This window comes from Myotis davidii, unplaced genomic scaffold (genome assembly GCF_000327345.1).
Source record: "Myotis davidii unplaced genomic scaffold, ASM32734v1 scaffold151, whole genome shotgun sequence".
Classification (NCBI taxonomy): Eukaryota; Metazoa; Chordata; class Mammalia; order Chiroptera; family Vespertilionidae; genus Myotis; species Myotis davidii.
The window spans coordinates 1,990,685-2,005,117 of record NW_006285248.1 but is presented as its reverse complement, the minus strand read 5'-3'; the positions used below and the strand labels follow the sequence as shown (position 1 = coordinate 2,005,117).

Genomic DNA, 14,433 nt, shown 5'->3' with positions numbered 1-14,433 from the left:
CCCCCCATTGTCCCCCACACCTGGTTCCTACACCAGGTCTTTACCACCCTATTGTCCATGTCCATAGGTAAGATCTTTGGCTAATGTCTTCCCACCTCCCTTCCCTGTGAGATTTGTCCGTCTGTCCCATGTTTCCATGCCTCTGATTCTATCTTATTCACCAGTTTATTTTGTTCATTAGATTTCTTGTCCGTTTATTTTGATTTTTAGATTCAATTGTTGATAGATATGTATCTATTGCCATTTTATTGTTCGTATTTTTTTTTTACCTTTTTTTCTTCTTCTATCCCTTCTTAAAGAATACCCTTCAACATGTCATGTAATACTGATTTGGTGGTGATGAATTCTTTTAACTTGTTCTTGTCTGTGAAGCTTTTTAGCTGACCTTTGATTCTAATTGATAGCTTGGCTAGGTAGTGTAATCTTGGTTGTAGGTCCTTACTATTCATCACTTTGAATATTTCTTGCCACTCCCTTCTGGCCTGCAAAGTTACTGTTGAGAAATCAGCTGACAGTTGTATGGGTACTCCCTTGTAGGAAACTGCTTTTCTCTTGCTGCTTTTAAGATTCTCTCTTTGTCTTTAACCGTTGGCATTTTCATTATAATGCCAAGCTTAACCCTTGGCATTTTCATTATAATGTGTCTTGGTGTGGCCCTCTTTGGGTTCCTTTTGTTTGGGACTCTTTGCACTTCCTGGACTTGTAAGTCTATTTTCACCAAGTAGGGGAAGTTTTCTGTCATGATTTCTTCAAATAAGTTTTCAATATCTTGCTTTCCTCTGACACCCCCATAATGTGAATGTTGGTACACTTGAAGTTGTTCCAGAGGCTTCTTACACTAAATTCATTTTTTATACTTTTTTCTTTTTGCTCTTCTGATTGGTTTTTGCTTCCTCATATTTCAAATCATTGATTTGATTCTCAGAATTTTCTACTCTACTGTTGAAACCTTATAAATTATTCTTTATTTCAGTTAGTGTATGCTTAATTTCTGACTGGTCCTTTTTCTTCTCCTTGACATTCTCACTAAGATCCTTGACAGTCTCATGAAGATCCTTGAGTAACCTTATAACCATGGTTTTGAACTCTGTATCCAGTGGTTTGCTTGTTTCCATTTCTTTCCCTTGTGTAGTAGGTGTCCTGTAGGGCCCAGCGGCTCAGCCTTTCCAGTCACCTGAGTTGGGCACTCTAGGTGTGCCCCTGTGTGGGCTGTGTGCACAGTCTTGTAGTTGAACCTTTTTTCTCATGTATATCATCTATAAAGTGGAGATAAAATAGTAAATATCTCACACAGTTGTGGATAAAATGAGAATCCATATATAGTAAACCTCATAAATGTTGACTATTGGTTTTTTTCCTTATCACCATCATCATTTCTGGACATCAAGGACATTCTCCCATAATTCTGGGAGATCTATTAACCCTAAATCACCTAGATAAAGGAAACCATAATGTAAGATTTTAATATCATTAAAAAATTTTTTGTTGTCAAAGAATTCTGAAATACAACAGGTAATATTTGTTGTGCACCTAATTTTCTTCAGATATCCATGCTAAACCTTTTTTCATTACTTCTTTTAAATCTTTATTGTTGAAAGTATTACATACATCCTCTTTCTCCCCACATTGACTTCTAGCCCACCCCTGCCTCCTACCCCAGGCCTTTACCACCCTATTGTCTGTGTCCATGGGGTTACCCATTGAAGTTCTTTGGTTGATGTCTTCCCACCCACACACCCTCCCCAGCCTTCCCTCTGAGATTCCACAGTCAGATCCAGAGACATAGAATCATGGAACAATTTTTCCATCAGTTTATTTTGTTCATTGGGTTTCACGTATGAGTGAGATCATGTGATACTTTCTCTGACTGGCTTATTTCACTTAGTGTAATACTCTCCAGGTTCATCCATCCTGTTCCAAATGGTAAGAGTCCTTTTTTACAGCTGTGTAGTATTCCATGGTATAAATGTACCACAGCTTTTTTTCTTCACTTATCTGCTGATGGGCCCTTGAGCTGTTTCCAAATCTTAGCTATTGTAAATTGTGCTGCTATGAACATAGGGGTGTATACGTTCTTTCTCTTTGGTGTTTCTGGTTTCTTAGAATATATTCCTAGGTGTGGGATCACTAGGAGTCTATTTTTTATTTTATGGAAACTCCATACTGTTTTCCATAGTGGCTGCACCAGTCTGCATTCCCACCAGCAGTGTACTAGGGTTCCCTTTTCTTTTAGACATCTTGATAGCATATAAATGAGAACACTTCCATATTTTATAGATGAGATATCAACGGCTTAGGGAGGTTAGTTTTCCTGTGGTCATACAACCAGTACATGGAAAATGGAACTTGACTACCATACCAAGATAATTATGCGGGCTACGGTAATTAGGACTGGCATTCTTCAGTAACAATAGTGGTTACCCACAGAGTAGCACAGACTCAAGGTGATCAAATTAGCCACTTACAGTGGCCTCAGATTACTAAATATCTCTACACCAAACAGAACTATCAGTTCTTATGAACCAACTAGGAACTGCTCATCATCCAGCTGCCTCAGGTTGACCAGACTCAGGAGACTTGGCTCGAGTCAGTCAGTCAGCCTTGTACCTCTTACTCCACCAGGTACACAGTGGGAACCTTGCTTATGCAGATTATCGTGGTGGTAGTTCCAACATGAAAGGGCAGACCTGCCGGAGCGTACAGATTCTGATCCACTTCAGAACCACATTCAGCAGCTCTCCAGAGACAGCCAGCTCAGCACGCTACCTCCTGGCTCCACGCCCAGCTGGTTGGTTTAGGGCTCTTTTCAGACCACGGCTGGGAGAGAGAACAAGTGACCAAGCAATTGAATAGAATAAGCACCATCTCAGACCAGCTCAGAGTTCTTTCAAAGGCTCAAAATGTTTTTGTGGACATCAAAGAATTAGAACCAGGGATTTTAGAAAATTTTAGGTAACCCCATGAAGCTTGGGGTCTGATCAAGGAAGGGAAAATGTGGATCCTCTCTTGAGTATCCGTGAACATCATACTAAAAAAGAATCCCATTCTGGGTGTGTTTAAGAGAGGAGTATTATCTTCTTTTTAGAACATCTGTCAAATTACAGTTTGGAAGGTAAATCAGATAGTACTGTTGGTTTATGCTCATTCTCTTCTCTGTTTTGTACTCCCTGGGGAAAAGCATCCCTATTACTTTTTCTCTTTTAATAGAATCTTTTTCTTTGCATTTAAAATATACCAGAATTTTAGATTCATATTAGGAAAATTAATTCTCAGTGTAAAAATATTCAAGTTACATCTAAATGAAAAAGAATTTGTGTTTTGATAACAAGAATGGTTGTTTTTTTGTAGATCTATGGGTCCGAGCTATTTCATACAGGGAGGTGCCCTTGTCCTTGCACAGATAATGAAATGAGGTAGTTAGTTCATTGTTCTCAGTCTGGTTAGGGGAGCTTTAAAAAATACCAGTGCTGCCCTAGTGGGGGTGGCTTAGTTGGTTGGGAATAGTCTGTGCACCAAAGGGTTGCTGGTTCAATTCCTGTTCAGGGCATATGCCCGGGTTTCGTCTGGATCCTGGTGGGAAGCATGCTGGAGGCAGCCTATTGATGTTTCTCTCTTTGTAAAAATCATGTTTCAAAGTTACCCTGGTGATTCTGATTTGTAGCTGGAGACGAAAATGAGAAGCAGGTATTCTGACCTGCCAACAGGAGTTCTCCTGAGTTTTTTATTCACCCCTGTTTTCTTCGTTTCTAAAAATAAGTCATGTCACTGTCTCCAATACTTTTTCACTCTCTTCAGGGACAACTTTTATGGGCAGAGATTTTTTAAGTGTTTTTCCCTTTTTCAGTTTTTACAACCCCTCTCCTAACTGGGCATTGATCAATCCAGCATCCATAATTCCATGATCTCTTAAACCTCACTTGGAAGCCAAAAAAGGACTTTTTTCATAAGCCAGTGAAGTGAGGGAATGTGGTTTTCATACTTGGGTAAATAAGTATCACAACTAAGACAAAACCTTGTTAAGGCCCCCAGTGAGAGCAAAAGAATTAATACATAAATAATCTTTCCATTTGAATTCTAATAGAGCAAGGCAAGCAGTGCATAGAAGAAGGGAAAGAACAGAGAGGGAAATACATGCATTAAGCAAAGACTCCTGCCTTTCAGAGACTCTGAAAATTAGACCGTAAACCAGAACAGCTCACGTCTTATGACTTCGGTTATACAGAATTTTCAAGATAAAGAATCTCTTTGATTGTTAAGAACAATTTTATGGTCTATTTTTAAAAGCAGAGGACCATAAAATTATTATATCTTCAAAGGGTATTAACTCCCCAAAGTTTAGAATCATTACATCAAATCAGAATTTCTTACCACTTATGGGTCCTCTTGGGATCTGGCTCTGTTGTATGATAAAAATAGCAAATAATATTGAGCACTCATTAAGTGGTAGGCCCTATTCTGAGTGCTGTTCATGTTCACTCATTTCCTTCCAAACCTTATAAAGTAGGTAAGCTTCTTACCTGGCAAGTGGAAGAGCCAGAGTTCAACTAATTTATTGTTCCTCCTCCCTTGGCCTTTCATGTACGCATGCTGGAACAGTTTTTAAAAAAATAAGTACGCATAGTATAACCTGAGTGGGAGGACGTTAGATTTAAGCAGTCCTAGCCTCTGCACCAAGCCCACCCCGGTTGGTTTTTTTTTTTTTTTTTCTTACTTTCAGGTTTATTTTTTCAAATAGAATTTTTTTTCCATTTTTTTTTTTATTATTAGTTAAGGTATTACAAATGTGTCCTTATCCCTGAGTGTGTGTGCGGGGGGAGGTTGAGGGTTAATGGGGGGGGGGATAAGGACACCCCGGTTGTTTTATGAGCAAATGACCGTTATATCTGAAGGCATCGCTGTCTCAGAGAAATCAGCTGCTCCTTACCGCTCCCAATTAGCTGCTTCCCTGGAACTCAAAGATCTATTCCTCCCAGAAAGGCCCCCCAAACTGCGGGCTGGTGGAGCAATAGCCTCTATTTCCATGCCTCAGAGCAAGCATGTCAAACTCAAAGGCTAAAACGGGCCAAATAAAGGAGACATTTGGCCCACAGGCTACAAGTTTGACATGCTTGCCTTAGAGCAGCTGTGGGCAAACCGGCCCGTTTGAAATGAATAAAACTAAAAAAAAAAAAAAAAAGACCGTACCCTTTTATGTAATGATGTTTACTTTGAATTTATATTAGTTCACACAAACACTCCATCCATGCTTTTGTTCCGGCCCTCCGGTCCAGTTTAAGAACCCATTGTGGCCCTGAGTCAAAAAGTTTGCCCGCCCCTGGCCTAGGGCTTTAGTTCTCAAATCCACGTGTAAACAAGAACCTGAGGCACAAGTTGAAAATGAGGAAAAGATACAGGGATGTGCAGAGAGTCTGATTAAGCGGCTTGAGGATGGAACCCCAAATCATTTTTCAGCGCGGCTCTCCCAGTATTTCCAATGCCAGTAGTGTGCTAATTTAATTGGCATTACACACAGTGTTTGAAACATGGTCACCGCTGCCATCATTTATTCCATTGGATGGATGGCCAATAGGTTTGAAGTAAATAATTTTGCCAGCATTTCTTACCTATTTTTAAAAGGTAAATGACTCTGTGCTGTGTGGTTTCATTTCCTAAATACTGCCACAATTTCAACATCTTCAGGTCTAGAGAACTTTCTTCCTAGGATCTTCTAATACTTCATTTAGGTCATTTATTTTTTAAAAGGAGAAGATATTTATTAGCATTAGTCCATTCTCCTGAAGCAAGGCGGTCATGGACAAACTCCCACCCAAAAAGAAAAATCACACCAAAATCATACTTGTGAATCGAGTCTTTTTCTGTGTCCTGTGCAGCACCCAAACAATCAAGTTATGGAAAGTCTTACAGATGTTCTAGTCTAAATACCAGCTGTGGAAACCAGAACCTAACCAAGTGAAGTGTCTTGCCCAAGAACATACAAATACCAAATACCGTAGTTTAGAAGAGTTGAGAGTGTCTCCTTGATGAGTCTTCTCACTACTGCACCATGAGGCTCTGTATCCTCTACTCCACCTCATGTTGTCAGTAATCACTGATGCTGGGGGAGGCAAGCATGCCTGCATCAGGTAAACTCAGTCCATGTTGGTTCCTGAGCACAAATAACTTGATCATTAACAGCGGGCCCCACTAAGAGTCAAGAATAAGATAAATCATCTGGGGTGAAACCCAGTCCATAAATGTGTCACCGGCAGGACTGTAAGGTGTTTAAGGCTTTGTCTATATATAGCTAGAGAGTTTGAGAAATTCAGGTAAAAAAAAAAAACAATTTCTGGAGGAAAAGGAAGCGTGTTGACCTAGTCCTGCATACCAACCAGATGACTTGGCCAAGATTGTAGATAGTGAACTTGAGACAGGTCTACAGAGAACAGTTCTGTCCTGACTCTGTGATGTGATGTGTTATTTAATTCCAACCATACTGCCTCCCAAACATATCTTCCCTGCTATTGATTTACAGTCATGGGCACCAAGGAGGCAGGACTGTACAACTAATCTAAAATTGATTAGAATTCAGTTAAAAGCAAAAATTCCTATTAGAAATCTGGCCTGAAGCATACTTGCAAAAAATGTATACACTAATAGCTGATAGCTCTATTAAAATACATTTCATTTTCAAATAACACTGTCTTTAAAATTATTCAAAGTGTGTGCATACATTTTTGGGGATACACACACACACTTAGTTTGTGCCAATCACAGTGGAAATCTGATTCATACATGTTTGTATTGAAAAGGCCTAATTCTGAATATGATCACAACCCCTCTGAGACCATGGCAGCAGTTATGTCTCAGGTTTTACTTTGGGGCATGGTATCTGAATGGTGTTTGCCTTGTTCAGCCATAAGCAGCATAAGCAGGTATGGGCTTAGCATTCAGGGTAGGGCTTGGCAGTGCCCAGCATATGGTGTGTGATGGGTTCCTCTATGCACTAAGCAGGGATAGGAGGTAATTTGGGGAGATTCCATCAAGCTTCATTTGGAAAACAGAGTTGTCTCTGGTGGAGCTAAAGGTAATGGTTTGCATTGGCATGTGTTTCTATAATTTTTTTATATGACTTTTGAACTGGAAAGAGATAAAAGGCCTGATGTAAAACATAGGTAAATAAAATAAAACCAGCCAGACTCAAAGAGGCCCCAAATGTGTTTTATGTATGTTTCAAGGTAGTTACTTTGGCCACTGATATTTTAGAGAATCCAGAGAAAGGCATTTGCAAGCAAGAAAGTATTATCACAAGAATTCTCATGTGATGTTCACAATAAGCTATTGAAAAATGGCCTGAGGGAGAGGAAACCCCTATAGGCCCAAGTGGATCCTCCATTGCAGGCAAAATGACTGGTGTGGGTGTTTAGAGGACCCAGGAACCTTTGATTTTATACCTCATGCCCTTCTGGCACTGTGACACCCAGGAAGTCCAGTGTGCCATGCACCACGGGCCTAAGCAAGTGTGTGCTGTGGAAGTGCCATGTCACCTGCCCCTGCAGCATGGGGAGGGAATGCCTCCACTGATGGCCAGCCTAAGGTGCCATCTGTTTGCCACCAGCTGGTGCAGCAGCCATGTCAGCACAGAATAAACGTCTCAGGTGTCCTCACAGCGGCTGAGCTGTAAGCTGCTTTCTCCTGCCTTGGCCTCTGTTCCTTTACTTCCCTTGCTCAGCTGCCTGTCCTTGGAAAAGGAAAGAAGTCAGAACAACTTCACCTGAAGCAGCTCTGATCACTCTTCATAGTGAGTGCAGGAGGGCCTGAAGGTTATAGTCCTGGTGGGGCTGCTGTGTGGGATCTGAATGCACGAAGCAGCACACACCATCTTCAGTCTAGTTCCCTGGCAGAGGGCAGAGAAGAGGGTGTTTTGTGAGAACCTGTTTCAAACTTCGTCAGTGAAAGGGACCAAGAGAAGAGGAAGAATTTAGTCTCCCTGGAGGGGCGTGTGGCGTGGAGAGACTGGGCTCTGAAATCAAACAGATTTGGCTTAAAAACCCTTGTTCTGTTGACCAACATCCAGTTCAATGGCATTTTCCAAAATATAAATAAGGAATAGCATCCACTCTAAAGACTAGGAGGGTTGGATGAGAATAAACATGTAACATGCATATAGCACAGAATATTTGCTTCTTTGCAAAATAGCAAGTGGAACTTGCTTTCTATCACAGGCAGTGGTCCGAATCAGTGAGATGAGCCCACAGGCCAACCAGTTTCCTTTTAGAGAGAATGTGACACTGCACTTCCAGCAGCCTCAGAGCAGCCTCAGTGACCTTCCCACTCTTTGGAAAGCACAAGAATCTACAGGCTGATATGAACTTACTAGTAGATGCTCCATGTGTCGTCCCCATTGGAGATTTACTGAAGAAGGATGATGGCAACAGAATAGCCACCAAGGAGAGAAAGTAGCCCAGAGATCATACAACTACCTGCATGCTCAGTGCACACCAGGGATCTCAAGAGGACCAGAGCACATGACACAATACCTTGTGGTCATATCACACCTGCCATGGCTGGCTTTGCAAATCTGAGTTCAACTTGCCAGTTAACATCTACTATAAAACTACTGTGTGTGCAAGGTATTTTGCAAAGGTAGCTGAAAGGACTTTGATATCAGTAAGTAGGCAATCGTATAGAAAAGAAATTGAGTATCTCTAAGCCTAGCAACCTCACTTATAAAGTTTCCTCCACCCATAGAACTATCACTATCAATGCAGTGAAATAGAGTTTGCTCCTGTATTCACAAGGTTCTGGGTAAATGCCAGCTATTATTATTATTCATTGTTTCAGTAACTTGCTCTTGAATCTTTGCAAATATCTCCTAACCCCTTAACTTTCTCATCTGTAAACTAGAGCTGACAATACAGCATCTTTTAGTAATACCTCGAGCAGCCGTTTTTAAACTTTAGTGACCTAGAACCTGGCCCATGACCATGCTGCCCTGTAAGTTCAGTATCAAAGAGCTGTGGCATCTGTGCTAAAGAACTTGACCGAGCTCACCTGTTAGAGCCAGCACTGCATCCCTGAGTCCTGAATCCTGGATCCTGTTCTGACCAGACCACTGGGCCTCCAGAGAACATCACAGCCCTGTTGTCACTGGGTTTCCACGGGGGCGTGGGGATGGGGGGGATGATTTCAGAGTACACAGCTGAAGCTTCCAGCACTCCACAGACACCTCAAAAAGGCTAAGTGTCATTGCCTCTTTGTTCTTCCTCTACAGACACATTTGCCAGCAAAGTGGCAGCTACCCAGGACCAGTACGCAGACGCATCCATTGGTAACGTCACTGGCAGCAACGCGGTGAATGTCTTCCTGGGAATCGGTGTGGCCTGGTCCATCGCAGCCATCTACCACGCGGCCAACGGGGCACAGTTCAAAGTGTCCCCCGGCACGCTAGCTTTCTCTGTCACTCTCTTCACCATTTTTGCTTTCATCAATGTGGGGGTGCTGCTGTATCGGCGGAGGCCAGAAATCGGAGGTGAGCTGGGTGGGCCCCGGACTGCCAAGCTCCTCACATCATCCCTCTTTGTGCTCCTGTGGCTCTTGTACATTTTCTTCTCCTCCCTGGAGGCCTACTGCCACATAAAAGGCTTCTGAAGGAACAATCCGATGTAGTAAATTTATATATATATACATATATACATAAACAATACGTACAACGAACAGAGGAAACTGACATTTGTCATGTTCTCTTACCTGCTGATGGAATCCAGCTTCAAGAGCATACTTACTAGGGCTGAAGTGAGAAACCATCACCTCCCATTCCCAGGGGCATCGTCGCATGGAACAAGGCGTGGAGGCAGGGCCACCTGGGCAGCTCGGCCTAGGAGGGCTGTGTCCTCTCCAGGTTCCTAAGTCCTTAAGTCTTTGATTTGTTTTCTGTTTTGCCTTCTTTTCAGTGGGGGGTTGGGAGGTGGCTGACGTCTGCCTTTATTTTGTTTTAGTTTTGTTTTTTGTTGGGAAGATCGGGGTTCTTGCTTCTCTTGTGGGAGGTGATGACCAATCTAAATGCAAATGGATTTTGGTAAACATTTAAGTCATTAGGATTACTTTCCCTTCCCCCAAACACTTTAAAAGTTATTTTGGATTAAGAAGGGATATGGGCACGGAAGAAGAAAGCAGCCCGTCTTCACGTTACTAAATCCCAGCTTAGCTCTGGACCGTGAGCAGAGGTGAAGCTGCCTCTGAGAAGAAGCGTGGGAGCTGGGATGGAGCCAGGAAGCAGTGATGGTTGCCGATGCCGTCTGATATTTAAAGATATGCTGCCTGGCACTCCTGATCAACAGGTACAGGAAGAATAATGTGCCTAGATTCCCAGAAACACGCAAAACCCGTTACTTCTTCTCTCTTTAGCTCTGGATTGTAATTGGCAAGGCCCTTCTTCTGGTGTTTCAGCCCAGCTATCTCCCCGGGTCCCCCATCCCCTCCTCCTGCAAACAGGAAGAACAACTCCATTCAAAAACTCACATCATCCTTTGCCATTTGCATCAATCTGTGTCCCAGTCCCATGTTGCTGTTGCCTGGGATGGATCATCTGTTGGTTTTCTTTTCAAAAGCATCCATGGCTTGCACAATCCTGTTCCAGTCACGACTGAACATTTGCTCCTCCTTCATGTGCCTGTTTGGGAATGTTGTTGTGATACCTGTTACACAGTGCATGGACGAAAAACAAATAAAACAAAGCGTTATCTGTATATAGTAGAGCATAGCATACACTGTTCTCCCATTCAGCAGCGTTAACCGGACATTGAAGACATAAGTGAGTTTTCTTTTCACCTGTAACTTTTGTGTTGTTATCGAGTTTATGACTAGGGATACAAGGAGAAATGGCTTATGGTTCATGGAGCTGCACATTCATTTTGAAGAAGCAATAACTGTCACGGGGGACGTTAAAGCAATGGAGAGGACAGCAGGCAAACCACAAAGTATCTTCATGGAATAGTAGCCATGTGGAGCACACCAGAGGCCTCTAAAAAACCGCCTGTTGATTCAGGAAGGCCAAGGAGAAAGGTGTGGAGAAGTGGATGCGGGAGGCATGCCTGGGCTTTGAGAGCCTCCGTTTTTCCAGCGCCCTGTCCCTGAAGTATTTATTTCACATCTGCTCTGTCTGGCACAGATGGTAGATAGTGCTGGTTTGTTCGTTTTAATTTTTTTATAAAGGCTACTTTGAGCCCTATTTCTTTCACCATCCAGATCCTTCTGATTGTACCTGCATTTTTTGAGTAGGAAAGAGGTCAGGCTGACCAATGAATGGGTCTTTACAAGTGGGTCTTCTCTACTTACGACTGAGGGGTCAGCAGTTAGAGGAGAAGACGAGTGCCTCCCAGCAGGGCTGCACTGGGAGGTTTTTAATCCCTGGAAAGGGAATGGCTCTTTCTATTTTAAAATACCAAAGAGCGTGGTGGATAAACCCACATTCCAAAGTAGTGAGTCCACTGATGAGGAAAAACGGAATGATGTTGGCCCCCTCTTAGAGAGTTCTCTGTCTATAAAGATTCTCAGAATGGACACACCCCTAGCCCTCTGTATTAATTCAAAGATACTTAAGAAATAAAAAGTGTTGAGAGCTATTTTCTCTTTTTCCACTCAGTGATCATGATCATTCATCATTTAAATAAAGCTTTGGTGGCTGAATTAATAATTAAATGCTGGGCACCCACTCAATATGCCAGGACCTATGCTGCCACCTGGGGACTAAAGTGTGAACAAAACAGCCCAAATCCTTGCCCTCAGCAGGCTCACAGTTAACGTGATTATTGCTCTTTCCATGAGTAAAAGTCAACCCAGCCACATAGAAACATTTATCCTACAAGAAAAAACACAATTAGGACACTTTTAAAATAACACATTGAAGCTGTGCAAATATAATTGTTCAAATACTTGTGTGTTTTTTTTTTAATTAAGAGCATAGATTAGGAAAAATATCCTAGATGTCCTTGGCCAATCTTGCAGATAGGACATCTCATCTTAAACCAAGAAAGGCAATCATGCTGGTATTCCACGTCACTGCGAAGGCCCAATTAATCCCAGTTTGTATCTTGGTTTGATAACAATACTTTTCTAGGCCCTGTACCTCTACAATTCTTATCTGTTGGAGACTCACCCCAACCTGCCATGGCCTAGCACACTGGTGGCCCAACTCCTTTGGGGGCACATGTTAATTCCCTGCCCCCCCCCTTATTTTTAAGATTTACTAAATGGAAAACTAGCCTAGAAACACCAGGTAAATGTTATCAGGGGACATGAGTTGTTTAAACATTAGAAAGATTTTGCACTCATTTTTAGCCATATTTGGAATGTCAATAGGCCCATAGCAAATTGTTACAGAGGACTTTTGAGAAATTCTTGCCATTGGTCAATTTCAATTTCAAAGCTTTTGGGTTTGTTTGTTTTTAAAAATTTTATGTTATAGGGATATGATTCTGGTTGTTCAGGGTTTATTATTAATTATAGTTGTGTAAAATTATTTTATTTTGTTTGATTATTTTATTTTGTGTGTATTGTGCACAGCTTTAGGGAGAAATGCACTCATTGTGCTGCTCCTTATACATGGTACACGTTATTGACACAGAGAAATAAAGTTTCTAATTGTTTCTGACTTAATCACTAGTTATACAGCATATTCTGTATGGAATGTTTTCCTTCTTCTCATTGTCATCTACTTCATATTTTGTTTTCATGTTTTAAAGAAATAAAAACCCAAAAGGTATTATTGTGCAAGTGGTATCCTCATCCAAATGAAAAAAAAAATAGATATACTAGTATTCAACTCTTGCAAATGTCAACTCTTTGGTTATTCAGTACTTCCTTTTTAGCCTCCCAAAAGAGCACAGTATCAGAATATTGTCTGATAGTATTGAGATAAACGTTGGACAATTTGCCATTTCACTAATTGTTTTCTTACATTATTTAGTACCACTTTGTCTACATCTGTTTGGCATCTAAGAACATAAGCCCCAAAACAGTTACATATCAGATCATTTTTTAGCATATGGAGTATTCTATCAAATCTATCCATCCCAATAAAATTGATCATCAGAAGTGTGTAACTAGTTGCTTCCCTAATTGTTGTAGTAATCACTTCACTGGGTCAAGACATTCTAGCTATTGGTAAAAACCTACTGTAATTGATAAAGGAGTAGAGCAGCGGTTCTCAACCTGTGGGTCATGACCCCTTTGGCGGTCAAACGACCCTTTCACAGGGGTTGCCCAAGACCATCCTGCATATCAGATATTTACATTACGATTCATAACAGTAACAACATTACAGTTATGAAGTAGCAACGAAAATAATTTTATGGTTGGGTCACAGCATGAGGAACTGTATTTAAAGGGCCAGAAGGTTGAGAACCACTGGAGTAGAGTATGTAGAAGAGACTTGCTTAAAATCATGCTCATCTTACAGAAAAAGAAAGATGTTGTTATGAGTAGATTCATTGGCTTTGATTCTCATCTACCTATCAATTTGGGGTAATGGATTGCATTTCTGCTCTTTTTAAGCATTATGTCCTCATCAGTTCTAGCCACATTCACTGCCTTCCACCCACCGGATTTCAAGTGTTGAGTGGTCCCGGTGGTATTTCACCAACAAGAATAACACAAGAATGGGAAACAATTGTAAGTTAGATATTTCATTTTTGGCACTTAATTAGGCCATCGTTAATCTCCTCCCAAAGCAGAAAACGTGTTATCTATAGGCGGAGCAACCACTGAGAGGTGGGTTTCCTAAGGGACAGAGTGTGTCTGCTTCCCAGCCAACAAGCCATGGTGAGTATCTAGCTTTCTGTGACTTTTTCCCTGCCTGCCACAATGTCAGAAAAGGTGCACTCAGAGGCTCTCCCAATTTTCAGTTTTGTCAAAAATCCTCTGGTTTAATAATCCCTTCATATGGAACATTTAAGTCAGTGGTCATTGCATAAATTATTTTTTTATTTTATTTACTTATTTTTTAGGAAAAATCATTATTTCAAACAGCAACATGACTGTTTGGTTAAATCTATGACCGATGTCTTTGCAGGATTGCCCAGAATCGCCTGGTCTATGTGTATGTAATCATTGCTGTGCTTCACAGATGCTTGACCTGATCACGTTCTTTAGAATCATGCAGTCTTGGCCTTTTTCAAAAATCCAGAGACATGTCCCCTGGGGAATATGCAGTCGTAATCTTTCTTTTCCCTGCTTCCGACCTTTGTAATTTTTCCATAGCTACTTGTATTATATTCATTATCCTTAATAATGCTCACTCTTACCTCTCAGCAGTGGGAAAGGGTTCATGGACATGTTTCTCTGAAAGTGAATTTGTCATAGGAAAAATTAAATATGGTGACATTCCATCTAGAAAACTATCTTTTATAGAAATGCCATGCTATACTCTAGTGCAGCCGTGGGCAAACTACGGCCCAT

General features: G+C 41.3%; 1 protein-coding gene across 7 annotated transcripts in view; it reads left to right on the top strand.

The window, feature by feature from the left end:
* Window positions 1-12,750, top strand: part of SLC8A1 (solute carrier family 8 (sodium/calcium exchanger), member 1) — a 68,856-nt gene extending 56,106 nt beyond the window's left edge. For all 7 annotated transcript variants that reach the window (XM_006755941.2, XM_015558884.1, XM_006755940.2 and 4 more), the window contains one exon: window positions 9,251-12,750. In XM_006755941.2, the coding sequence (XP_006756004.1) occupies window positions 9,251-9,627 (377 nt within the window). In that variant the 3' untranslated portion in view covers window positions 9,628-12,750. The remainder of the gene's footprint in view (window positions 1-9,250) is intronic.
* The last annotated feature ends 1,683 nt before the right edge of the window (window positions 12,751-14,433 follow it).